Below are 27,871 nucleotides of genomic sequence, written 5' to 3'. Positions count from 1 at the left end.
CACTCTCCTGATCAACATAGTTAAGACAAGCTAATTTTCTTGTATACCTGGCTTAAGATGACAGTGCTGCTGACCTGAGAATCTTTTAAATAAGATAGTAGCTATCTCTCAGTAGCTCCAGGAAACAATAGTCTTTTTTCCACCTAGTTCATATACATCTGTGTGTCTGTTTTGCTTGGAGAAGTTTCCAGAGAGTCTTCTCACAGTTCAGAGGGGTAGCCGTGTTAGTCTGGATCTGCAAAAGCAACAAGGAGTCCTGTGGCACCTTATAGATGGCCGAACAGATGTATTGGATGAAGTGGGTCTTTGCCCACGAAAGCTTATGCTCCGATACATCTGTTCGTCTATAAGGTGCCACAGGACTCCTTGTCATTCTCACAGTTAAGAATCTTTTCCGAAAGAGAGGAGAGTGGATTACAATATTGTCTCATGCTCAGTTTTTGAACCATTATAACCCACAGTACCCTTTCTGTAGTTTTGCCACTTATTCCTATTTTGTTGTTGTGCCTTTGATTTTTTTTTTTCTTTCCTAGCTGAAGTAGTTTGCACTTAATCTTTATTGAATTTCAGTTTGTTGATTTTGGACCAGATTGTAGTTTGTCAAGGTCATTTGCATTTAATCCTGTCCTCCAAAGTACTAGAACCCCCTCTCAATGTCATGTCATCTGTAAATTTTATAGGCATACTTTCCATTCCATTATCAAGGCTCTAATAAAAATATTGAACAGTACCTGACTTAGGACTCATCCCTGGGGAACCCCATTAGATTATGCCCTCCTAGTTTGATAGTAAATCATTGATACTTTTTCTTTGAGTATGATATTTCATTCAGTTGTGCATCAATCTTATAGTAATTTTATCTAGACCATATTTCACTATTCTGCCTATGAGAATGTCATGTGAGATTGTGTCAAATCAGGATTTGTCATATCCACAGCTTACCCCTTATCAACTAGTCCAGTAACCCTGTCAAAGGAGGAAATTTGGTTGGTTTGACATTACTTGTGCTTGACAAAACCATGCTGGTTATTCCTTGTAACCCTATTATACTTTGTTTACAAATTGGTTAATAGTTCGTTCTAATATCTCTTCATGTGTGATTAAAAGTTTTTTGTTCATATTTCTTGTTCAGACAGCAGCTTCCTAATACCCTTAACAAGGATACTATCAATTGACTGATTCTTATCTGCTTCGTTTTAACTACCCAATCTTCAGATACTTACTGATTCCCTCTAGCTCTCTGTCTCCCACCCCCCTTCCTTTTTTTCCCCTCCCCACTTCCCTTCCCTTCTCCTATTTATTTTGGGTCTGCACATCCTAAACTCATAACTCCGGTCATCTGAAGAAGTGGGCTGTGCCCATGAAAGCTCATGACACCATCTACATGTTTTGTTTAGTTTATACAGTGCTACCAGGCCATTTGTTGTTGTTGTTTTTTTTTTTTTTTTTTTTTTTAAATGAAAATTAAATTAGCTACTGGGTGCAGGATTTTTCATTTGGTAGGGGTTTTTTTTTTTTATTGTGTTTAAGATTAATCTTTGGTATTTCCAGATCAAAGCATTTTGTTGTGTTTCAGGCCTTATCATCACTAGGTATAAGCTGTGTTTTTACCCGGTTAACTAACAAGGTAAAGACACTGGGGGGGAAAAAGCAGTTTTTACACAAGCTGTCAGATCCGCTGTCAGATCCAGGTGAATCATAGATGCCCCTTTTGTTTTCTTACACCTGCTAATGTGTAAAAACCACAAACTGCCTTGTCTCACTAGGATTTTGCCATTTATTAGTTCCACATAAGAATTTTTTCCTTGTGTGGGGGTACGCTCTTTTTCCTTGTGTGGGATACACTTAGCTTCTATTATGTCTTAATTTCAACGTCTACCTTGATATTTGCTAAGTGGTAGGTTTGATTAAGCTGATGAACTGTAAGTGTCATTAATCTCATGGTCAGAACTGAAAGATCTGTTAAATCCATGTTTTTTAGCTGAGAATTCCAATCTTTCTGTATTCTGTTGACTTTTATCAGATCTCTTGCTTGGTTCCTGTAGACTGATTTCCCTGTTAGAAATGGCCTCTTTTTAATAGTTTCAAAACCTAAAGCTGTTGATTCTGTATTGGTGTGACTGAGGCCAGCTCTACTCTGGGCATTTATTTTAAACTTATTTGTATTAGTTCAATTTTCTAAAATGAGTCCACACTACCAACCTCGTTTCATTGACTTTAAGGCAGTGGTTCTCAACTCATTTCAGTCCATGGACCACCAGGCCAATCAAAAAATTTTCGTGGACCACCTCCAGCACATGTATCACAGGACGAACAACACAGCAACCGCTCAGTATGATGGTGGCAGCTACACTGACGCTCAGAGCCTCAGACGGAAGTTACTGGCAACACAACGGGGTTGCGTCCTAGGTGACGCTATGGATGACACTGCATGCTTGTGAACACGGCGTAAAACAGCCTAATGGTGGTGCCTGCTCACGCCGTGTGACTTTGGACAGTGTTCCTGTAGACCACCAAAAATGTCACCATGGACCACCGGTTGAGAACCACAGCTTTAAGGGCTGTTAAAGTTGATTTCTATACTCCTGCTTTCACGAGGGCTAACACTAAATTTGAACTTGTATGGTTGACTTTACGTTGATATTCTTGACCTCCAGAAGGTGTCCCATAGAACTCTGCGGTGAACATCTGGCCAGGACTTTCAGCTCAGCTGCTTTCCAGGTGAACAGGAAGAGCCCTGGGAAAAACTGAATTTCATTTTCTGTGTAGCCAGCATGGCAAGCAGACCTCAGAGCAGGCAGCATGCCTGACCAGCACATCTGACTATGAATCCCAGGCTTGCAGACAAGCACCAAGCTTGGAGTATGCAGGAGATCCTGGTCCTCATTGCTCTGTGGAGAGAGGAATCTCTTCTCGCAGACCTATAAACCAGTGAAAGAAATACAGGTACCTATGCCAAAACAGCAAGGACATTGAGGAGAGAGAATATACCGGGGCGCCTAGTGATTCTAAGTGAAAATAAAGGAGCTGAGGCAGTCACACCAAAAGACAAAGGAGGCAAATGGATAATGTGAATCATTGCTGCAGACATGCCACTTCTATGAGCATCTGCATGTGATCCTTGGGGGCGACTTGACCTGCTTCCCTAACAAGCGCATGGATTCCTCACAAGGTGCTCCTCAGACAGTAGTGTGGGGGACAGCATGGATGAGGAAGAAGAGGGAAATGGTCAACAAGCAAGCAGGGGAACCAATGTCACTGACAGCCAGGACCTTTTTATAACCTTAGAGATAATCCCCTCCTCTCAGGACATTTCACAGTTGGGCACTGATCCTGGGGAGGGCACTTCTGGTGAGTTCACATTTTTAATCTTGCTAAAAATGGTTTAAGGCAATCAAGCATGATCTGTGGTGGCCAATGTGTCTACACAGCAGGGGTTCCAGGAACAGCATGTCTGGAGACAGAGCAGGAATCCTCCCTGCACATCTCCATAAAGCTCTCAGAGAGGAACGCTTTACTCCTTCTTGCAAGGCTTTAGGAGAAGCCTGCCCTATTCAGTCCTCCATGATAGGACCTCTTTCCTCACCAAGCCAGCAGTAAGTGGTCTGGCATCATTGCAACACAAAGCATTGCAGCCTAAGGTTCAGGTTTCTGGCTACACTGTCAGCATCTGCTCCTTATCATTCTGTGTGATTGGACAAAGGCTGAGAGCTCGCATGGCAGTCTGGATGAAGCAGGGGAAGCTATTGGCTGATATCTGTGCAGTAAACCTCCGTTTGTCTTCTCCAAAGAAGCATGGCTTGAGCCCTGCTCTACCATCACATCCAGATTCCCTCCCTGCCCATCCACTCCTGTGGGAAAGGAAAGTTGAATTCTCCTGGCAAATGGGAGATGCGTAACATGTGGTCACTGCATGAACCACTGCCCTACTGCCACACCCAGACCCCCCTCCCTCTTGCAGGCACGTGCCCCCGCCTGTCACTTACCAGGCCTGCCACTAACCTGAGTCCAACTGCTCCCCTAAGAACTCTGAATTATACTTGCTACATAACGACCACTAAAAAGCATAACTGTGGCCTTGTACACAACACCTCTCTATTATCTGTAGACACACAACAGAGTAAAAACTAATTTGTTAAAATAAAAGGAAAGTCTATCTCCTGTAAAGTCTATTCTTTCATTATAGTGGGAATAGCAGTGAGCCTGCTGTGCACATCCACTGCCCATGTGGTAAAACTCTGCAGGCAAATACAGACTAGGTATAACTTGTTCAAGGAGCAAATGCAATCTGCCCACTTAGACAGGGAGCACTTAAGCAAGTGGAGGAATACACTACTGGAGAAGATGCATGCAGAGCATGAAGCTAGGCGAGCGTACAGGGAACTGGGAGTTAGGAACCTGGAGAAAGACTTATCATCCATGGCAGGTGTGATAAACTCTGACAGCTTTCCGGAATGCCTACAGGAACCCCTTCCAGCCCTGGTGGACCAACATTCCCTCCTCACCAAGTTTCCTAGCCTTCTCTCCCAGGGGACCTGGAATGCAGGGTGTTCTCGAGGTGGAGTCAAGGGTAGCCTCCCACTCAACCCACACGGATGTATCACAAAGTCAAAGTCTGTCCTCCTTGCAACTGTGATCACCATCTCTTCCCCCCGCCCCCCAAAGTTCCCAACCCAGAGTCCTTTGCTGTCCCTGCTGTCATCCCTAAATAAAAACTCATGATTTCTGAGCAACAATCTCTTTATTGCTTCTGTTTGAAGGGATGAGGGGAGTTTTACAGGCAAACACAGTGAATGCAGGGGTACCTCATTGAGAGCAACATGCTTGAATCTCAAAACTGGTCATTCATAAAACTATCTTTTCAGAGCCTTTCTGCTTTTCATTGCCTCTTGTGCTCTCCTTATTGCCCTGCTGGCTGCTCAAACCCCCTGCTATGCACTGTGTCTCAGCTCCCTCCCTCCCCCCACCCTACCAGATAGCTTTCCCACTTACTCTCACAAGTATTACTGAGCACAGAGCAAGCAGAGAATGTTGTTTGCTGAGGCCTACCTTAGTAGACTGCAGAACTTTCCCTTTAAATACCCTAAAGCATGTTCTGTCACCATTCTGCACTTGAACAGCCTATAGTTGAACTACTCCTTTTTGCAGTCCAGCTACCCATGTACAGCTTCATGAGCCACGGGGAGCAAGGGATAGGCTAGGTCCCTAAAGATCACAATTGGCATTTCAATGTCTTAGTATTTTTTTGCTCTGGAAAAAAAAGTTCAGCTTGCCAAAGAGGCAGGAGTTCCTAAATGTGCACATGTCATGCACCTTTCCCAACCATCCCACGCTGATGTAGATGAAACAGCCCTTGTCATCTACTATAGCTTGCAGCACCATTGAGAAGTACTCCTTGTGGTTTATGTATCTCCTTGGCAAGTTAGGGAGCCCCAACATGGCAAAGCCCTCCACTATGTCCTCCACTTTTTCCAGAGTCACTGTCCACTGTAGCAGAAAGGTATTGATTGCCGTGGTTCCTTGGATCACAATAGTGCTTGTGTAGATTTCCCTACTCCAAATTGATTCCTAGCTGTCATAGCAGTTTCCCTGTGCTTTTCCACTGTCCAAGCAGCTCTCATTCCTGCACTTCAGGGGGTGGGAAAGTACAGGCAGTCCCCGGGTTACATGGATCCGACTTACATCGGATCCCTACTTACAAATGGGGTGAGACAACCCCGCACTAGCTGCTTCCCCCCAGCAGACCAGGGAGACGCGAAGCTAGCACCCCCCTCCCCCCCAGCAGACCAGGGAGACGCGGAGCGGCTTTTCTCAGCAGACACCTCAGCTTGAGAATAAAGGACTGAGGGAAGTGAGGTGTGGGAGAATAAAACTGAGCTCTGGAGAAATGTTTGGCTAGAGTTTCCCCTACAATATGTACCAGTTCCGACTTACATACAAATTCAACTTAAGAACAAACCTACAGTCCCTATCTTGTACGTAACCCGGGGACTGCCTGTAATTCACAAACTTCTATGAAAGTGGCCTTATGCATGCAAAAGTTTTGTAGCCACTGCTGATTGTCCCATAGCCACATTGCTATGCAGTCCCACCAGTCTGTGCTTGTCTCACAGCACCAGAACGGGCATTCCGTTGTGTTCAGAGGATCGATTGTTGGTGGCATTTATCAATCACTCAGCTCAAGTGCTTCACAGAAGAATATATTTGTAGCCTTCCAAGATTCTTCCTCATTGCAGCAGACTGCAGATATTCTCTGGACATACCCCATCATTAAGCACACCCTGGTTAATATCATTATGCTAATACTTTGATGCTCAATGTGATCCATGATGTGTTCCATGCTTATGCTGCTATGGAGTCTGCGTGGATGACCAAGGGAAAAGAGGGTGCAAAAAAACACTTTGCCCTTGCTCTCAAGGAGGGAGGAAAGGAGCATTAGAAGATGTAGATGATATGTACCAGAAGCACCCACTGCACAGTTTTGATCCCAGCATGCACTGGGAGCATAAGTCAAAATGCAAAGGGGTGCAGGTACTGTGGGATAGCTACACACAGTGCATTGCTCTGAGTCAACAGAAGCCACCCTATTGAGGACACGCTACTTCAAACTACATAGAATTCTTGCACGTCATGGGGACATGAACCTTTGACTTTACAAAATCAGGTGCTAAAAATTGACCTTAATAAATTTGACCTTATCTCTCAGTGTGGATATGGCTTGAGCTTTGGGCAAGGAACATTTAAGGAGTCAGTAAGAGTGTTTCTACATGGGATAACTTTACCAGTATAAGCTAAGTTGTGAATTTAAACTGACAGTTATACCACTATAACCTTGCTAGCTGTGACACTCTTTTTGAGGCACAAAAGTGTATTTTTGTAGGTTTGGTGTACACACTTTGGAAGTAAACTAAATCAAACAATCCCACACTTATACCCAAATGAGCGTTCAGCCAACAAGTTGCTGGCATAGCTATACTGCTATAGATGGCAAACTTTTTCCATATATACAGCTTCAAATCACTAATCTGAATTTTGGCATAAAAAAGTAAATCTGAGTGTTGATTACCTAAATATCTTCACAGACTTAGTGGCAGTGGCCCCGAAAAAAAATCTCAGTTAACTATTATCTGGTTTTAATAAAATAAGTACTAGTACCTAAAACAATTAAGAAGTTCAACATATTCATAAATGATCTGGAGAATTGGGTGAACAGTGAGGTGGCAAAATTTGCATGATACTAAACTGATCAAGATAGTTAAGACCAAAGCAGATTAAGAATAGCTACAAGAGGATCTCACGAAACTAGGTAACTGGGCAACAAAATGGCAAATGAATTTTAATGTTGATAAATGCAAGGTAATGCATGTTGGAAAACATAATCCCAACTATATGTATAAAATGAAGGGGACTAAATTAACTATTCCCACTCAAGAGAAATCTTGGAGTTACTGTGGATAGTTCTCTGAAAATATCTACTCAGTGTGCAATAGCAGTCAAAAAAGCAAACAATGTTAGGAATCGTTAAAAAGGGGATATAGAATAAGACAGCGAATATCTTATTGCCTCTGTATAAATCCATGGTATGCCCACATCTTGAATACTGCGTGCAGATGTGGTCGCCTTGTCTCAAAAAGATATGTTGGCATTGAAAAAAGCCCAGAAATGGGCAACAGAAATGATTAGGCATCTGCAATGGCTTCCTTGTAAGGAGAGAGAAATAAAACTAGGACTTTTCAGCTAGATACATTCATAGAAGATAGGCCCATCAATGGCTATTAGACAGGATGTGTAGGAATGGTGTCTCTAGTCTTTGTCAGAAGCTGGGAATGGGTTGACGGGGAGGGATCACTTGATTCCCCGTTCTATTCATTCCCTTTGGGGCACCTGACATTGGCCACTGTTGAAAGATAGGATACTGGGCTAGATGGACATTTGGTCTGATCCAGCATGGCTGTTCTTATGCTCTTGCAAAAATCGATCCTTGCATTAGCTGGTTAAACCAGTACTATTTGTTGGTGACTGGTTGGCTATTATTTTCAATCCTCTAAAAGTAAGGTCTGTAACAAAGAAATGGCTAGACTCAGGTTATCTATTGTTTAGGAATACTTATGTCAATGAGTTCTAGAGTCAACAATTAAAACACAGAAGGTGCACTTCTAATTTGTGGCCTTGAAGTTCCATGCAAATACTGCATATTCATAGACCTACAGCATTGTATGCTGTGTGCAAAGATTTGGTGTAAGCAATGCAAAGTAATTCATTTTTGCAAGAGGTTGAGTTTTGATAAACTACTTGAACCATATTAGAGGAGTAGCCATGTTAGTCTGTAACTAAAAAAAATGTAACAATGGTCCTGTAGCACCATAGAGACTAACCAGAAATATATATAGATAGTATCGTGAGCTTTTGTGGGTGCAACCCACTTCTTCAGATGACAAATATGGAGCAAGAGGCACAGAGGTTGAATTATAAAGCAGAAAAATAGGGGGAGGAGAAAAAAATCCGTCAGTTAAAGTGTCCATGCTAAATGGGGCCACTAGATTAGGCTGTACGTGCCCAATACTTAGCTTTTGATGTCATTAGGGTGTTGAATATAATGGCCCATCTAGTTCATATCTTTGTTCAAGCTTGATGGCAGATGCTCTTTTGCTGCTATTTCAAAATAACTACTCTCCAGTCATTCAGAGTAATTACTCCCCAGTGCTTCCTGGGGCTGTAAATTGAAGTAGCGTATCTACATTAAAGGAGCCTGCTTTGGACTAATTTTGAGGATTCCATGTAGTGTGGACATGCTATTTTGGAATAGTTATTTTGGGAGTTATTATTTCAAAATAACTTATTTTGAAATAATTTCCTAATGTAGAGATGACCTGCGAGATAAGATACTGGGAAGATGAATCCCTGGTCTGATTTAGTTTGATACTTCCTCTGTTCCAGTATTCTTCTACTACTGTCCAGTCTTGCATGACAATCAGCTTAAGGAAACTGGCACGAGAGCATAACTAGGAAAACAGCTGGAAAATGCAAATAAAATTTCCTATTTTTTCCTTCACTTTCTCAAAGTTGGCAATAATATTGCATCACCTGCTGAGTGATGCTATAATGAGCCTTTACTCATTTACACAACAAATTAATCATAGAACTCTGTCAAAATCAAACTCCAGTAATGATTCAAAACTGTTATGCCACCATTTATACTGGCTGTGTAGGTTTAATAATATGTGAAAGAAACCAAGTCAAAGAATCACTGAGGTTTTTTTAATTAAAACATAAAAGCTGGCCATCAGTCCTCTCCATTTGAGCCTGATATTGTCTGTTTTAAATTCACTTCAGGAAAAGCTTTAGCTATTAATTCTTTATGGAAGGTAGCATAAAATCTCCAAAGTTCCATTTTCACTAAAAACATCAGAGCTTGTCAAAGATGTGCATCATACCGAGATTGTGAAAACATTGAGCTGTGGGTAACGAGTCTAATTTAATTTAATTTAAAACTTGCTTTAAATTATTAGTGCCTCCTTTTCTTTCTAGGAAAAAGAAAATGGATCAATGAGAGAATCTTTTAACTATACAATTTACTTTATTGGATAATGCATTTTACATTTTACAGAACCAGGTGACTTTTTTGGGAGAGACACCCAGAAAATATCCTGCAGGGAAAAATCCTACATTTGCCATATGAAGCTGGACTAGAGAGGATCTAGTAGCTCATTTCCAGCTCTTTGGTCTATGATGCTACAAGTCCCATCTTATACCATGTCATTTTGCTTGTATCAACTTGATTTTGTGAGTGTCATCAAAGATCATAGAATCATGTAGTTAAAAATCCTGCATATATCCATATTCACATTGCTTTCATACAGAATAAATTGCACTTCTTCATAAATGCAAGTTATTTCCAGGAGCTGAGTAAATTAGGTTTTTAATTATCCATGTGGAATTGTTGGAAAGCTGTGTTGGGTAACCTGATGCTGGTGGCAGGTAAAATACTGTGCAGGTGTGTATTAGTAGAGCTCTGAAAATTATAACTTGACCAAATGCAGTTTTAATCTCCTCTTTGTATTTCTGTCCTTCCATGTGCCAGCCAACTAAAAAGAGAGATGAAATTTTCTATATGCAGTGCCCTGGGGGGTTATGTGTGCTGATGTGATTGCACTGGTATATCTACATTTATTAGGATACATTTATTAGGTTGCAAACATGAGTTCTTAGAGGAACATAATATTTTGAGGGTGATTTGCCAGGGGAGATGTTTTCTCATAAACCATTTTTTGGTGTTTAAAAAAACAGACATTGTTCATTTGGCTTTGGATCATACACATACAGGAATCTATGGACAGATACCATGGATTTTCAGTGGGCTTAAATTCTTAAATTGCTCAGCACACATTTTCCCCTGCAGAAGTCAGTGAGCTAGGGATAAGATCATCTCAGGTAGGAACAGGTGACCAATATAAAAAGGGGATGTGGTGGAGGGATATAGACTTCTAGAGGCAGGGAAAATTCCATTGCTCCCCTACATTCAATTCACCTAAGAGGTTTTTTTTAGCTTAGAGAGTGTTCTTAGCTTCCAAAAAGAAGTGTATTTTGCACAGTTAATTTTTTTAAAAAACAGCTTTAAGATGAGCAAAATTCCTCTTAATATTCACAATGATGGAGCTAGTTTTTAATCTCCATAGTACAAATCAAAGAACCCAATTTGTTTTGTGCTCATAGGAAAGTTGAGAGAACTGAGAATTGTCAATTTCAGATTTTAATGTGCATCTGATGACCATCTTTTTCCCCTCACCCTGTTTAAAAAGAATTTTTTTTTGACGCTCCCATCCCAGTAACATGATGAACACTTCAGGTTACAGCAGGGTCATTTTCCCTGCTAGGCTCACATGATGCTCTGTCAGTGTGATCACAATCTAAGCACTTCAAAGTGTAATGAGGTCATATGTTCCCCCCAGGCCCAGCGGCTGGTCTGCTTGCTCTTTGAGAAGGAACTTTATGTTGATAAAGTGTGACAACAATGGTGCTGGTTTAAAAGGTACTGTTGTCAACTTAGCCCTTCTGTTGCATTTATTCAGTGTTTCATTTAAAATAGCAATTGGACTCTGCTTTGTTAGAAACCTTCACCTCCTCTTTTCTATCTTCTAAATTGAGGGTGATCCCAGAGTGGCTGCCAAAACAGATTTAGAGCAAAATTCTGTTGTCCAATGATTTCTTTCACTAGTCATGCTGCCCATTTATTTTCAAGTTGTATTTGCGGAGTAGACATTAAATATAAGTTGGAAATAAAACAGTCCTTTTGTTCCTCTCCACATTTGGAGAACAAAATCACCTTTCAGTTGGGATGGTTTTAAACTTATCATTTTGGGGGAACATGCTATTTGGAATAACCCATCAAGTTTGAATAAAACATTAACGCCTCTTTAGAGCAGAATTTAAGTTCACTTTGGTTTTGCCTCTAGTTCTCTGTTTAGATTGTGTGGAGGTTACTGTGACCAGATGCTTTCAGTGATAAATATTATAACTGAAGAGTTGCTACATCATGGCAAAATTGCATGCACCCAATTACCTGGGACAGCAGAGTGAAATGTAATTCTCTTTATCATTGGAATAAGGATTGCCAAGGAGACTTTTTACCTTGCTGCTCGATTTTCATGGTGATTTTGCAAGTTTTGGTCACTAGCGCTCTTAATTAAACTATAGTTCAGGACAGGTGGTAAACTCCAAATTTTATTCCCCCCCCCCCCCCCCCCCCCCCCGGCAAAAAAAAATCCCCTTCTCACACACTTGAGTAACTTTTGTGGCTCTCCAGTATGTGGAATTCAGGCTTCTCTATACTTGTGGCCTTGAGCATGACCTAGGTCAGCAAAAGGCATCAAGGAACAATAGTTAGAAGAACAAAGAAGCATAACACTTCATGTTTGTTTCCTCTTGTGCAAGAGTCACAGAGCATTTTACAAAGGCAGATACAAATTATTTTAATTTTAATAGCTAGGGAAATTGAGGCATGGAAACTTGAACTCTCCCCCCTGCCTCAAAACACATACATTCTACTTGAAAAATCTTTGCCAAATGTAGAACCTTATTTTCTTTGGAGTGGAGAAGGAAAGGAAATGGAAGTTTTACATGGGGGAGAGGAGGGAAAGTTTTCTAACCATTCCCTTTTGAGGGAAATTTAAAGCAACATTAAGGATGGAGTAATAGCCTTCTGCTTGTCACAGTTTCCCTACATGTTTACATTGTAACTATCACAATCATCACTGAGTATAACACAGTACAACCATTTCTTATTTCCAAAGTGTCCATCGCTGTAGTAGCCACACGCAATATGCAGAATCATTAGACTGTTAACATAAACACAAGAGTGTGAGTTACAGTATTTTAGGGAATAACATAGGATTTGTCATGAATTTGTCATCCTTTAAAAGAAATAGAAGTTATAAAAGTGTCCAGCCATCAAGAGGACTTTGCCAGAGAGTCAGGGAGCCTTCTTTTTGGGGTCAGTCTTTACACATTGACATGGTTTGTCAGGTAATCTCCCAGTGACCCATTATCTCTGGGGCACTGCAACATCCCTTAGGCCATTAATCTATTTTAGGGAGTCCTTAATCTGCAGAGCTCTGAGTATAGGGAGCCTTTAATCCACTGATCTATGCATGCATTCTGCCTATGGATTTTTTTAGCACGGAAAATTTAAAGTAGCCTGTTGTGCGAGCTATGTGTGCCTGATCTAAGTATGAAGTAACTTGGCTTTTTAAAAACACCTGAAAACTACATTAGTTTACGTGGTAGAATAATCACCTATACAATTAAAGTCACATAACTATAGTAAATAAATCCTGAAGCTAGAAATGTGAGGCTTTTTTTTCTCTTCTCAGACTGAAATTTGGTCAAACTGACTTCTTCTCCCTCCAAAATTGATAATAAAATTTTGTTCCAGTGGTTTAGACATCATAAGTCAGCTTTCAGCCTAGGGCAACATTTTTTTATGACACAGAATACTCTGAAATGAAAGCTTTATAATGGGTAAGATGACGTAACCTTTACTGTAGTGACTAGCTGCTGGTATCACACTTCATGTTACCCTCTGAGTTACTTCCTGTACTTTACTGCCACTTCATTTAATCCAAAAGTCCTATACATGGGTCCATTAAATAAACTGTTTTCAAACAAGAAGTGTTATAGCCTTTCATTCCCAAACTTTTTAGTTATAATGTACAATTATAATGTACACCAAGAGGTTTTATCTGCCCTTTATAAAGGAGAGACTAACAACTAGTTTTGGCTAATGAGTAACTACCAATAAAAGCCAGAAATGACAGATGATAAATTATTTGGATTTATTAAACCATCCTGGTATTTTCTTCTCTGCAAGATTTAAGAAATCAAAAACAAAAAGCAATTCAACATTTTCTTCATTTGAAAGTTGATATTTTGGCATTTTGCCAATACCGTGTCTTCACCATTCAATTTTCACTGCAGGTAAGTCAATGAAAATACTGTTGTTCTTTTTTTGGTACATAGTGATTCAGTGGATAGGTTTCTGATTGATGTTGAGAGAGGTTAATATCTAGAAAAGCTATTTTCATTGATTTTTAAAAATATAATGCAAATATTACTAGTAGATTTTGCAGAATGTATTGTTTAATTAAAAACTTTTGGTGTAAATTTGTGTCCCTTTATACATATAAATGCTGATAGTTGTCTTCATATAGTACTTTTAAAAAAATAACTCATTTTACTAGAAGCCATCATATCGTGTAGTCCCTATTACCCTCTCATTTTACAATTAATCATTTTTTATTTTTTGGTAAAATATTGTGTTGAAATACATGTGACTTAGAATCTTAAACAATATTTTAAAGGTTTTAATAATATTATTCTTAATTGTGTTTATTATAGCAGTGTCTAAGGGAACACTAAGAAAGAGGCCCCATTTTGCTAAGTGCTTTACGGATTAGAGAACTAAGTGGTCCTTGCCCTGAGGCACTTACAGTTTAATCAGACGAGACAGGCACAGGCTAAGGGAAGGACTAGATCACATACGCAGGGTGAACTATGTGATAGTAAGTATCAGAGGGGTAGCCGTGTTAGTCTGAATCTGCAAAAGCGACGAGGAGTCCTGTGGCACCTTATAAACTAACTGGAGTGTAGGAGCATAAGCTTTCGTGGGCAAAGACCCACTTCGTCAGATGCATGTGATAGTAGCAAACCTTACGTATGTTCCATGATTGAACTAATATGAGCTAACGGAGTTGTATGTGAAATAGTGATGAAAACCATGGTGGACTGCATAACCTGGAGAAAAGATAGTCATCTACTCCACTGGAAGAAAATCCCCCATGCTTTAATAATTGCCCTCTGAAACTGCTTTAAACATTGTAGAACTCCAGATTTAAGCAGGTAGCTTCATTAAAAGAGAGCTGATACAAGTCCTTTCCAATCAAAAACCTCTAGTTATATGTTAATCATAAAAAAGTGCTTCAGACTGAAATGTGAGACACAAGGTCTCAGGCATGTGTGTTCTTTATATTAATTTTTTCTTCTTACCAGCCTCAGAGACCTATTGGTGGCAGACAAGCTTCACAGTTTGTGATCATCAAGTTATGAAGCTTTCTGCACATGCTTCTGGAACAAGCTGTTATCCCAAGTGATGTGTGGACCAGTCACAGACAATGGGGACTTAAACAGCTACTTGTTCCTAAGGCTAATTTAAGTGTCGCTGTGGGATCAAAGCCTGAGTCTAAATCTTCTGTTCCCATGGAGCATGCAGAAGGTGGAGCCTTGTCCCACTGAGAAGAGGAGTCTTTGTGTTGCTGTTGCAGTAACAGGCATGCAGCCCAATTGAGGGAGGAAACAGCACTCCGAAGGCTTCCTCTACCTAGACATGGTATAAATAGCCATAGTCTGGCCCAGCAGTGCATCCGCTGGAAGTGCTGATGCTGTTCCAGGTTAGGAAGGAGCAATATGTTAGTAAGGAGCAAGACTGAATGTGTAGCCCATTAAAAATGGATCCATTGCAGCTAAAACTGTATGTTGTCTGAACAGAAGAGTGTAGGAAATCAGTTTGGGGAGGCCCAATCTCTCAAAAAAACAAAAATACCAGATTTCAGACATTTCCCTGCTTTGCTCATTTGTTTTCCTCGTTAAAGCCAAAGTGGTTTTTTAATCAACTTCCATGCAGCTCTCTTTCCTCTTATTCAGGGAAGCACAGTGGGTGAGTCTGCTAAAATGACTGTCTGACTCAAGCCACCCATCTCTGAGCAATTCCAAGTATTGGTTCACACACTATTCATGTTCCTTGTTTTACGACTTTGTGTTGAGGAGGTGTCTCAGGTTTTGCTAAGGATTTTTTCCAAATCAGAACTTCTGAATGCAGGCTTCTCACATTCCAGTCCTATGTACAAGTCTTCTGTTTTCCCTGTTAAGTATCCACCTTCAGCTGTAATCCGTTGGAAATATTCCAGCATGACTTAGATGAGAATTGTCTGCAGCAATGTGTATTTAACTTCGCTCAGTATGTTTGTTTCAAGTCTGCGAGGGCTTGGATAAATGGATTATTTTTGTTGTACCTGCTACAACTCCTCTGTATCAAACCGGAATCACGGTTATCTTCAGTACTAAATTCTGCTAAATCATCTAGTCCGTGACACATGAAAGAGTGTAGAGTTATTTCCTATCTTGCATCTTCTTGTAGATCATTCATTTCAATATTAAATGTCCCAATCAGAGGTCTAGTCCTTCCCTTGTGGGGAACTGTTCTGGATATACTTGATTTTTCCTTTCTCAATTTCATCCCATTACTGCTTGTTATGCTCCCTTTAATCACTCTGAATAATTCCTCTCCATTCTCTTCAGATATGTTCAGCTGGCTGTTGGCTGTCCCTTTCCATGCCTTGATGACACTTGTTGCTAGTTGCCATGCTCATTGTTGAGTCCCTGAAATGCATTTTCATTAAATCACTAGCTCCCCTTACCATTTCTAGCAATGTTGTATGATGTAAATAGTGCAACTGGTACAGTAAGAGAAAATTGTTTCCTCTTCAGGGCGGGAAGCACCTTGATGTTCCAAAGCCGTTACAAGTTGTATGTAATCCCAACCTATGTTAGAGACTTAGTTCAGCAAATAATGTTGACCTTTTCTAAAGGTCCCTCCCATATAAGTTGTAGGAATGCTCTTCTACTGACCAAAATACAACCAATGTAGGCCTGTCCTTCAGTAAATAGACCTTAAATTATTTGGTATATAAATACAGCAGCAGTAAGCATGAAACTGCTTTCTGCTTGGAAAATTAGCAGCAGTACCTATTAGTGCACTAATAAGGAGGTGCATATTTGATACTGGGCAAGAGGCAGAGTTAATCCAGATTTTTCCCCAGGATGCATAGCAGTGTGGGACTGCATTTAAATGGTGTTCACCTCATCCAGCAGAAAAAAATTGCAGTGCATTAGGTAGGAATGGAGACTTGTGTACCAGTCATGTTGCCAATCTAAAGACTGCTTCAGGGATATGGAGTTGAGACTACTGAGGATGCATGTTGTTGGAGGTATGGAAGACTCAATATCCACATCTTTCTGGTGTAGCTAGAGAACATATACAACTAGATATCCTGGTGATTACAGGTGGGACCTCCCTGGTCCAGCACCCTCAGGACCTGACCAGGCCTGAACGAGAGAGTTGGCCAGACCAGAGGAGGTCAATTCCACCTCTCTGCTGACGGACTCCAGGCCTTCCCTGGGTCTGGCTCTCCTCCCAGACACAGGGTTGCTCCTCCTGCTCCCCCTCTCCCCCCCCTCCCCCGCCGGGCTTCTGGCTACATGCCCAGCCACAGGGCTGCTGGGCTCCTGCTGCCCCACGACCACTGGGATAGCTGGGGCTTGGGAGCTCCTTCTGCGCTGGGGCTTCGTGGCCACTAGAGCTACCATGGCTCTGCTGCTCTGAGGCTGCCATTGGCATGGGGCTGGTGGGGCTGCCAGGGTCGCCATGGCTGCTGCTTCCCTTTGGCCACTGGGGCTCCGCAGTTTTGGAGCTGCCGGAGCTTTGCCACTCTGGGATCACTAGGGCTCTGCTGCCCAGAGCCAGCCCCAGTCACCAAGCTCCCAGCTCTTTTCCCTGCGCCTCTGCTCCTAGGGCTCTTTGATCTGGCAAGAGTCCCGGACCAGAGAGGTTCAACCTGTACTGGGGCAAACAGATTTCCTCTAATCACAGTGGAGTAAAGGAGGGAATATTTGATCAGTTGCATACAAGCCATATATCAGCTGTTCCTTTTAACTTTGGCTCTTAAGCAGGGGCAGAGTGATCTTTGATCTCTGGAAAACACAACGTGCCAATAATGATAAGACTTAGAGGAATGTTTTGGAGGGAAGGGTGAGAGAGAGGCTTTCAGTTACCCTTTCATCCTGTAAACAAAGCTCAGAGCTCTACAGAAAAATATTGGTATGTCACCAGAAAAGCCTAGATCGGGCTCATCAACCTTTCAGAGGTGGAGTGCTGAGATTTGACTTATTCACCTCTATGTACGGGTCCAAGTGCCGGTGATACTTTTTAATTCAATAATAGTTCAATTTACAGCAGCGTCATTAATAAATAAATAAAGATGCAGATCTTACCTATTAGTGCAGAGATCAGCAAACTTTCAGAACTGGCGTACCAAGATTTAACTTATTCATGGATCTGTGTGCCGGGGGAAGGAGAGAGTAGGGGAGGCAAGGGCAGGCTGGGTACGGTGACCTTATTTTCTGAACCAGCTGCAGCTAGGGAGAATGGTTTAATTTAAATTATGAAACAGATTGAGTTTTATCTTTCTCATGTTAATTTATCAAACTTCATTTTAAATAAAGTAAAATATTATGTCCAACACTAAAATTGTGAATGTTTTCTTTATTTATGACAGGGGTGGAGACCCAATTTTGGGTCGGGGAATCAGTTGGGGACCACACAGTGAGAAGCAAAAAACCTCCTCCAACCCCCCCCCCAACCTTCTCTGATATGGCCCCCAACTGAGACACCTTACTCCTCTGGTGCTCCCACCCTATGGGGTGAGGGGAAGGGACAGGAAGGACTGAGGTTTGGGGCTTTCCATAGGCCAGATTTACTTTTCTGGGGTTCCATTGGATTTTGTAGATTTTAGGCTCTGGAGTGGGGACAAAAATGCAGGGTCCAATGTGTGGGACAGGGCTGCCAGCGAGTGGGATAGGGATGGGGTGCAGGATCTGGGCAGGAGGTGGACTGTAAGAGGGGGAGAGGGTGCGAGGTCTGGGTGGGAATAGGATGTCTGGCCAGGGGAGGAGGCAGAAGCAAGAGAGGGGGCGGGCTGTCAGGCCAGGGGCCAGGCTGTTGGGTCGGGGGCAGGAGCAAGACTGTCTGGCCGGGGGACGTGGGGGGATATGATGAGTGAGGGAGTGGGGATCTGGGCATGAGGGGGTGGGAGGCATTTGTTTTCATGCCACATGGCAGGCACGGCACAGCAGTGCCAGCGAGTGTGGCTGCAGCGCAGGGTCACTGGCTCGCACAGCAGCCACCGACACAGGGGGCAGCTAAGCAGGGGTCACCTAGTGTCTCGCCCGGTCCCTCGGGGATGCTGGCAGGCTAGGGCAGCAGGCGCAGTGTTTTCTGGCGCAGACTGAGCTCCAGGCTCTCGGCCAGCTCTCGCAGCTCTTCAGGCCGCAGCTGAGCCAGCTGGGCAGCAGCACTGGAGGCCTCCAGAGCCTCGTCCATGTGGTTGGTGCAAACCAGTGTGTCCTCGCAGTGCAGGCAGCGGCTCTGTTTGGTCTGCAGCAGCTCAGCCAGCTACGAGCTGTTCAGCTCCATGCCATCTGCTCTGCTCGCTAGCAGCTCCAAGGTGCAGAGGTCCCCCTGGCAGCGGCGGCCTGAAGGAGGAGGCGGTGCAGCTGGACCTGGGGCCCCGCACAGCAGAGGTAGTCCCATGGGAGAGGAAGGGGGTCGTGCAGCGCAAGAGGATGTCAGGGACTCACTGGCAGCAGCACACACCACAGCCGACGAAGGGGCACCTCTGAGCGCAGATCCACTGTGCACGCAGCCTAACCTGCTGCCGGGGAAGTGGAAGGGTGCCAGCAGTAGGTTAGTCTGCGTGTGCCACTCAAAATCATCTCACGTGTCGCTCGTGGCATGCATGCCAGGGGTTGTCGACCCCTTGCCTAGATACAAAGCTTAGGCATCAAGCCTGCCAAAATATGTCTTGAGGAGGAGAGGGGTAGAAATTGCTTGTACGTGAAGAGTAAGGTTATGTGTACACTAGCACTTTTGTTGGTACCTTATGTTGCTCAAGGGCATGCAAGAACACAATATTGAGTGACACAAGTGTCGCCGGCATAAGCACTTGTGTGCATAGCACTATGTTGGTGGGAGAGCTTTTCCCACTAACATAAGTACTGGTGCTCCTTGAGGTGATTAAATGTTAACGAGCAGAAAGTTGCTATAAGAACAATCTTGCAGTGGTACAGCAGCATCGGTATAGCTGAGCCATTGTACTTTGCTAGTGAAGACAATTCTAAGTTGTATTTGTTCTCTTCCCATCTTTTCCTAAAATTTTCTCACCAACTAAGTAGAAGTGAGTTTTCATTTCTTTGTTGTCAAAGCATAGAAATCCATACAAAAGTGTTTGATCCTTTCCCCATGGCAGCAAAACTGTGCATGATCCTCAATCATAAATGAATAGCTGATGGGGTTTGTGTATAAACTTCTCAGTATGTGTAGACTGCAGAGCCTGCTGCTTTATATCTAAAAGACGTTCCATAACAGAAAGTGCCTTGTAGACAGGCTGGTATATTAGGTTTGAATCTTACCATAATATTTTAATCTTGCTTTTAATCATTGTTCTGCATGAAGAGATGCAGACTTCAAGCTGTTGACTGAACATTTCCATCCCCCCTTCCATAAAGGAAAATGTGACCATCCCCTGATAATAATTGATACACAGCCATACCACATCCTTCTCGGATTACCAGGCGGTTTTGTTTAGACAGGTAGAACCTGATCTTGCTTATGAAGAACAGTGATTATTTCACATGACTTTATTGCTGGGATTCTTGTGGTTTTATTTAATTGAAATTTCACACAAATGTATTTACAGTAAATTGGCAAGTACTCATTACAAGAGAATACACATCCTAAAAGAAGGCAGTATGAATTCCAAACTACCTTGTGTGTGTGAGAGAGAGAAGGCCTGAAGGGAAGGAGGAGGTGCAGGAGTAATATTCACCTCAAAGGTATCTAGTCCCAGTGTTCATCCAGATACTGCTTCCAAATAAAATCGTAACTGTCATTTTTATCACTTTTCCTAAAAGGAATTTTTCTCACCGCCTTGACCTGGTCTAATGGAGTATTAACCAGCAACTCTGCACAAGTTATCTTCTCTAGCTCTTCATCAAAAGAGACCTTTGCTTTCTAAATTAAAAAGTAACTTTGCTTCTGTGAAAGCATTTCTGCTTGTAGTAGCTGCCCTGTGGGGAACCTGAACCACAAATAAATGAAGCTGTTTCCCACAGGTCGCTGAAAGAGTCATGGCACAGCCAGAATTAATACTTTGGGAATCTGACTTCCAGTCCCTTTCTGAGTCCACTAAAGCACATGGCCTCTCCTGAATATGTTTTTAAGCAGCATGTAAAGCCATACCTATTTCTCATGGAAGCTATAACTTTTTCTTCTTTTTTTTAAATGTAGCTACATAGTAAAGCCTACTTTGATTAGAAAACTTAGCAAGTTTCTCCATGCGTTACTTGTGGTTGATGTCACTGCATTTCAAAGGAGGTATAGTGAGTGAACTGAATATTTTGCACCTATTGTATTTGTCAAGTGGACTCAATGGAACTGACACTGGGAAAAAAACTCAGTCCAAGGTGCATTACACAGGTGATAACCTAAGCTCAAAATATTTTGTCTTTTCTCCACAAGGTTAATTGCTACAGAACATCTCATTACCCAAGGCTCATGCTGCAGTCAGCCAACCTTAACATTCTTTATGCAAAGCATCTGCGGCAGGAAAGCATTTCTGCATTGACTGGGGCTTCAGAGCTATACTAGCTTCCGTATACAAGCATATAGGCTGATCTGGTTTCAGAAGAGGCCCCAGATGTTTAAGATGTTTACAGTGCTATCACCAGAACTGAATCTGTTTACAACAGATCACACATCTCAGTAGGTGAGGGGCATGATTATGTATGTGTTCATTTTGGGAAGCAGAAAGTATTAATACTTATGTGGTGTTTTACAAACATTATTAGAGTCTTAATGCACCTGTGACCTTAGTAAATGGTTTTGCAGAAGTATATATCAAGGCACAGAGATTGAGCAGTGAATCCAAGGTTATATAGCAAGTTAACAGCAGCTCCAGGAATGGAACCCAGGATTCCTGACTGGTCTAACCACTAGACCGCACTGCTTCTCATAACTCAGTTCTCCATGAGTTCACTCAAAGCAGATATCCTCTGGGTTCAGAATGAAAGGTTGTTTCAATGAAAGGTGAAGTCTCAGAACTCAGTACTGGTCCCTGTGCTTGAAGTTCCCTTTTTCCGGACAGAAGTCTCTGGAACATGGATACATTCTCCGCAAAGCAGTGGCCTGACCTGGTTATTCTCACAGCGTGGTTTGCCACCATGCTGTCTCACATGATGGTTTACAAAGTCTCCTTTTGATTTCTGACTGCGAGTAAAGTGGTCCTTTAGAAAATCAAAAATTGGGAGGGGAATTAAAAACCCAGGATCATTAAAATAATAGAAGCTGTTTCTATACTTGAGCTGTCAAAAGTGATGTACTTAGATTTGCTCAGTCTAGTGGTTTTGTTTTCAGTTGATGCAGCCCATAGCTGATTGTAGAAAACTTGATTCCAATGGCTTTGGTGACAAATAACATTTGTATCTAGGTGCTACAGGAGATTTTTTTTTAATATAAAAGGGGCCTCGGTGTAGAGAGATGGACTTACCAGCCCAAACTGAGCATACCAGAAACTAGGTGTACTGCTTAGTAATATCTTGCCCTTCTGTAATACCTTCATGATGACCCTTTGCATGGGATAAGGTGCTGTTTTGATTTAGAGAGGGAAACTGAGGCACATGTGTCTAAAGTCACATGCAGTCAGTTGAGCTGATCCTCAAATCCAGGAGTCCTTCTTTCTTGTTCCTTGCTCTGACCCCACTCCTATACTCTGAACACTCTTTGGCAGTACCAAGGGTTAACTGTCAGTCACTTTACTACATTTTGAATTGTCTTTTCCACTCTGCCTCCTTCCCAGATGTAAATTGGAAGAGAGCTGTGTGCCTGCCAGAGAAGATCCTGTTTGGTGGCCATTTGAGATCATGGGAAGATCACCAGTTACATCTTCTGGAGGGATTTCACACTGTCCAGTCATGCTGGGTTGCATGCTGCCAGAGCCCCAGCTGTGATGCCTTCTGGCTGTTGGAAAAGATGTGTATCCAGGTGAACTGCATGATTCCCTATAGTTGTCAGGCAAACAGGACCAATTCCTCAGATTCCATTTTGGTGTTTCTAAAGAAATTGAAAACTACAAAGCACTCCTTAAGCTTTCGACCTGATGGCAAGGTGGGGACTCTGCTATACAAGTTGTTGGACCGGCACACACCAGCCCAAGCCAAAAAGAGACTGCGAAGGTCCTTTCCGGAGCTGCTGAAAAGGGACGTAGCAGGTGTCCCCACCAATGGGAATGCTGCAAATCCACCAGCCAGGACCTTGGACAGCGAATCCAAGAGCAGCTTGAGTAAAATTGGCCTAAAGGATAACCAGGAAACTAAGCCTTCATTGAGCAAGGTACATGTTCCCAATAACCATACAGCTCTAGAGAGAACTTCACAGCAAAATGGAGAGGACTCAAAAGAGCAGAAAAACAAAAGCCCTGCCTCTCCTGAGAGCAATAGTGTGAATGCACTGAGTGATCCAAGTGGTAGTGGCTCTTTGTGGGTAAGTGTATTTGCTGGGAATGAAATGGGTATGTGAATGGATTTTCTGTTGCTAGTGTTAATTTTAACGTGTTGTATCAGGTGAGCATCCTTCTGGTTGTCTCTTATTATGCAATCTCCTATTAACAATACTTAGAAGGTACCTTCAGAAATATGCTTTCAGCCTCTGCAGAGAGACAGGGCAGTAGTTTGACTCTGAATTGGGGGAGGATTTAGTTTCATTTAGTTTAATTTTTATCTTCAGTAAAAAAAAAAGGTGAGAGGCAGACTGTTTCCTGTCCATATAATACTCATCATAAAAGTGACAGGTAAGAGGAAGAACTGTCTGGTTGGTGTTCTGTAACAAGCAAAAGGCAGGGGAGTTCATGGATGTTGCAGTCAGTTACCCATAATATATCTGATTGACCCACAAAATAAAACAAGTAAGTATTGAATTCTGGAGCAATTCAGCACATTACTGTACAGATCTATGCTGTTTTGTCATGTGTCCTCAATCAGATCTAAGTAATCATATTCTGTAATTGATCTAAAGTCTTAATTTTTATTTTTGTTTTAATACTCATTCTTTCGTACTCTAACTTCCAGAGAGGCTTGCATTAGCAGTTGATAAATGAGGATCATTTGGCCTTCTGTTAAAGAAAAAATAGGAAGTCAGTACAGAAATTCCAGATGTCTGATTTAAACATAAATAGTTGTGGTGCTCTTTGTCATATGTGCAAAGGGTCTGATCCATAGGCGTTGTAGAATCCCTAATAGGAGTGGTGTTGCAGAGTGAATCGTACATTAGGAAGCTACAGGGCTTGAATATCTCCTGCCATATTTCAGGAATTCGGGATTATTGCGCTGGGCTCCTTTCTCCTGTAGTTACATTCTGGCTGTGGAAAATTAAGAGACTATATTCCACTCCAGCTATGCAAATCTTGTAGTGCTATATAGCACTGTGACTGGTATCAGCCATCATCTTGCAGAACAGGATGTGGAGTGGAGCCAAAGGACACCACTGAGAATTCCAGAGCTAGTTGTGTGTTAAACAACATTGTGGTTTAGCTTTGCATTTCAAATGTTTGATCTTCTAGAGCCCCATGCTACTTAAGCATGACTCATGAGTTTCTCTTTGTTTTCTCCCTACCCTGCAATATTGCAGTATTTCTGTCCTGCCCAAAACCTTTCCTTCATCTAGCATTTCGTACGAGATTGAGACTTAACCAGTGATTGCATTCTCCCATTCTGAATGTACCTGTATTTTGGGGAGATTTCACTGCAGCTGACCTTGAACTTTTCTTGCCTTTCTCAGTTAAGTTAGGTGGTTCTAACTGCTTGGCCTTTTCGGTCTGCAGCATTACGTCCTGAATCAAGCCCTACTCCTGCTCAGGATATTTTAAACCAAACTTAAAAGCTGTGGCATCATTAGCTGCTCACCATCTACTGATTTTATGGGAGTTTCCCATTTTTGGGAAGCGCTCCTTCCATAATTAAGTTATACTGTTGGGAGTACTTTATGGGGCATGATTCCACTTCATGGTTTCATTGCTTAGGATTCCTTCATTAGTCTCCCAGGAGATGATCTTCTTACACTGTGAGTTGTGACCTGGGCAGCCTAATAGCTAGGAAGATGTGTTGCAGTCATTGGCAGCTAGGCCCGGACTCTGACAGGCTTTTTTACAAAACGAATGTAAATGATACTACATCGTCCCATTTCCTACTTTCAGCCTGTGCATATGCTCTGCTATTGATGTCCTGTATGACCTAGATTGGAATATCAGATAAATCTCTCACTTACTGATTAGACTCTTAGCTTCAGTTTTGTAGTCCCATGATAAGCTGGTTCTGTTCATGGTGTTATTTCCAGGTACATTAGGCTCTTTTCTTTTAAAAGTTTAAGATAGTAATGATAGTTGCAGTTAAAGTTCCTTCAGTCAGACATTCTCATGACATATATTAATGGCATTCATAAAAGACTCTCAGCAGCCTGCTAGGTAGGCAACTATCTTACTAATTTTACATATGGGTAAACTGAGTCACAGAGTGCTTAAGTGACTTACATATCAAGTTAATTGCAGAGACAGGAATAGAATCTAGGAATCTTTACTCCTGGTTCCCTGTACTAACCAGTAAACTCTGCTGCTCCCCAAAGAAATGAGGAATATATTTTTTTAACTTTCATAATTTCTTCAGGCTCTCCTACATGCTTACCTTTAATGAGCATACATATTTCATTCTGACTATCTTACGTACTTATAAGGCCTTCACCTGCATTGTATATGAGCACCTCACAATCCTCATGGATTTTATTCTTATAGCACCCCATGATACGCAAGCTTGTTGAAGCTATGTTGGTTCCAGGAGGGACAAAGGTGGGTGAGATAATATATTTTATTGAAGAACTTTGGGTAAGCTCAAAAGTTTGTCTCTTACCAACAGAATTTGTTCCAATAAAACAGATTACTTCACCCAACTTGTGTCTCTAATAGTGAGGCAGGGAAGTGTTACTACCTCCATTTTACAGATGGGAAACTTGGGCACTGAGAGTACATCTACGTAGCAACATTATTTAGAAATAACTAGCGCTATTCTGAAATAACTTAGTCCGCATCTACACAGCAGGCAGTTATTTCAAAATAGTGTCAAAATACTGTCAAGATGGAGGACTTCTTACTCCGACTCCTGTAACTCTCATTGTATGAGGAGTAAGGGAAGTCACAGGAAGAGTGCTCTGTTTCGAAATAAGTGCTGTGTATACACTCCCTATTTCAAAATACGCTGTTTCGAAATAAGGTACACAATTAACATAGCTCAATTTGTGCAGCTTATTTCGAGTTAAGCCCTACAGTATAGTAGACACACTCTAAGGGTATGTCTACACTACAAAGTTAGTTCAAACTAACGTCCGTTAGTTCGAACTAACTTTCATAGGCGCTACACTAGCGCTCCGTTAGTTCGAATTTAATTCGAACTAACAGAGCGCTTAGTTCGAACTAGGTAATCCTCATTCCACGAGGATTAAGCCTAGTTCGAACTAGCTAGTTCGAATTAAGGGGTGTGTAGCCCCTTAATTCGAACTAGTGGGAGGCTAGCCCTCCCCAGGTTTCCCTGGTGGCCACTCTGGCCAACACCAGGGAAACTTGTATGCCCCCCTCCCAGCCCCGGAGCCCTTAAAGGGGCATGGGCTGGCTACGGTGCCCGTGCCAGGTGCAAGCCTGCCAGCACCCAGCCAGCAGACCCTGCACCTGGCACGGATCGAGCCACCCACCCAATGCCCCCCAGCCTTCCCCCTCTTCCCGGGACCAGGCTGGCGGCTCCTGGGAGCTTGCCCGGGACCGCAAGAGGCGGGCACCTGCCTGGGCTAGTGCAGACATCGTGGACCTTGTCCACGATCTCCGCACTAGGCACAGGAAAGTGGCCGTCTAGGGCAGGAGAGCTGCCAGCCTGGCCACCCAGGAGCAGGTGTGCATGAAAATCAAGGGGGTCCACTGAGACCCCCGACCCTGAGCCCTGAGCTTACAATGGCCATCCTGGGTCAGACCAAAGGTCCATCTAGCCCAGTAGCCTGTCTGCCGACAGCGGCCAACCCTAGGGACCCTGGAGGGGATGGACCGAAGACAGTGACCAAGTCATTTGTCTCGTGCCATCCCTCTCCAGCCTTCCACAAACTTTGGGCAGGGACACCACTCCTACCCCCTGGCTAATAGCACTCCATGGACCCAGCCTCCATGACTTGATCTCACTTCCCTTTAAACTCTGTTCTAGTTCTAGCCTTCAGCCTCCTGCAGCAAGGAGTTCCACAGGTTGACTCTTTGCTTTGTGAAGAACAACTTTCTGTTACTAGTTTGAAGCCTGCTACCCATTCCTTTCCTTTGGTGTCCTCTAGTCCTTCTTTATGGGAACTAATGAAGAATTTTTCTGTATGCACCCTCTCCACCCAACTCCTGCTTTTAGAGACCTCTATCCTGTCCCCCCTCTGTCTCCTCTTTTCTAAGCTGAAAAGTCCCAGTTTCTTTAGCCTCTCTTCATGTGGGACCTGTTCCCACCCCCTGATCATTTTAGTTGCCCTCCCCTCTCCCAGCCTCTCTCTTCCCCTCTCCCACCTCCTTTTCCCAGTCTCCCCCAGTTTTGTTCCATAAAGACAGATTCCATTTTTGAACACAATTGTCCTTTATTTTGTACATCAAGAAAAGGGGCTAGGGAAGGGTAAGTGGAAGGAGGTGAGGTAGGATTGGGGTACGAGCCCCCGATGGGGAGGACTGGGCTGGCTCTGTGGGCTTCTGGGGGTGGAAGCTCTCCTGCAGCCCCCCAATTGCCCCCTTTCCCCAGATGGCAGCCTGCGGCAAGTGCAGCCGGGCTGATGGCCGAGTGGTGTGATGTGCCCAGTGTGGGTACTCCGGGCACTCCAAGCCAGGGCTGCTTTGCAAGTGGGGCACCCCTGAGAACTGTCTGTCCGGGGTGGAGGTCGGGACCCTTTAAGCGCAACCCTCGGCTAGCCTGAGACAGCATCTCCACGCTCTAAGTCCTCCTCTGATGCCCTGCCGGCACTGCTTCCGGCCATCCTTAAGCCCGGTTCAGGGTCCAGTTAATGTGGACATGCTAGTTCGAATTAGCAAAACGCTAATTCGAACTAGTTTTTAGTTCTAGACGCATTAGTTCGAATTAGTTTAGTTCGAATTAACTAATTCGAACTAAGTTAGTTCGAATTAGCGCTGTAGTGTAGACATATCCTAAGTGATTTGCCTATGGTCACATGGAAATTTGTGATGGAGTAGAGAATTGAGCCTGTCTCTCCCAAGTTCTAAGATAGTATCCTAGCCATTCTTCTTTACTGTCAAAATAAGAGTCAAACTAAACATCTGTACTTCTTGCATTCGTGACATAACAACAGTTACATGAAGTCAAGGCATATTTCCAGTAGTGGAAAGTTTAAGGGCTCCGCATTTACATCTTTGGCTGCCTCTGT

At 42.8% G+C, this 27,871-nt stretch overlaps 1 protein-coding gene across 4 annotated transcripts in view; it reads left to right on the top strand.

The window, feature by feature from the left end:
• Nucleotides 1–27,871, top strand: part of KIAA0319L (KIAA0319 like) — a 68,254-nt gene that overhangs the window by 4,328 nt on the left and 36,055 nt on the right. For 2 of the 4 annotated variants that reach the window (XM_075908828.1, XM_075908827.1), the window contains one exon: nt 22,242–22,924. The exons of 1 other annotated variant lie outside the window; for it this stretch is intronic. In XM_075908828.1, coding sequence (XP_075764943.1) covers nt 22,242–22,924 — 683 coding nt within the window. The remainder of the gene's footprint in view (nt 1–22,241; nt 22,925–27,871) is intronic. One more of the 4 variants, XM_075908829.1, reaches the window with a different exon arrangement.

The sequence above is a fragment of the Pelodiscus sinensis genome, chromosome 25 (genome assembly GCF_049634645.1).
Source record: "Pelodiscus sinensis isolate JC-2024 chromosome 25, ASM4963464v1, whole genome shotgun sequence".
Lineage (NCBI taxonomy): Eukaryota > Metazoa > Chordata > Testudines > Trionychidae > Pelodiscus > Pelodiscus sinensis.
Note: the sequence above shows the minus strand (reverse complement) of the source record. Positions and strands in the feature narration are given on the sequence as shown.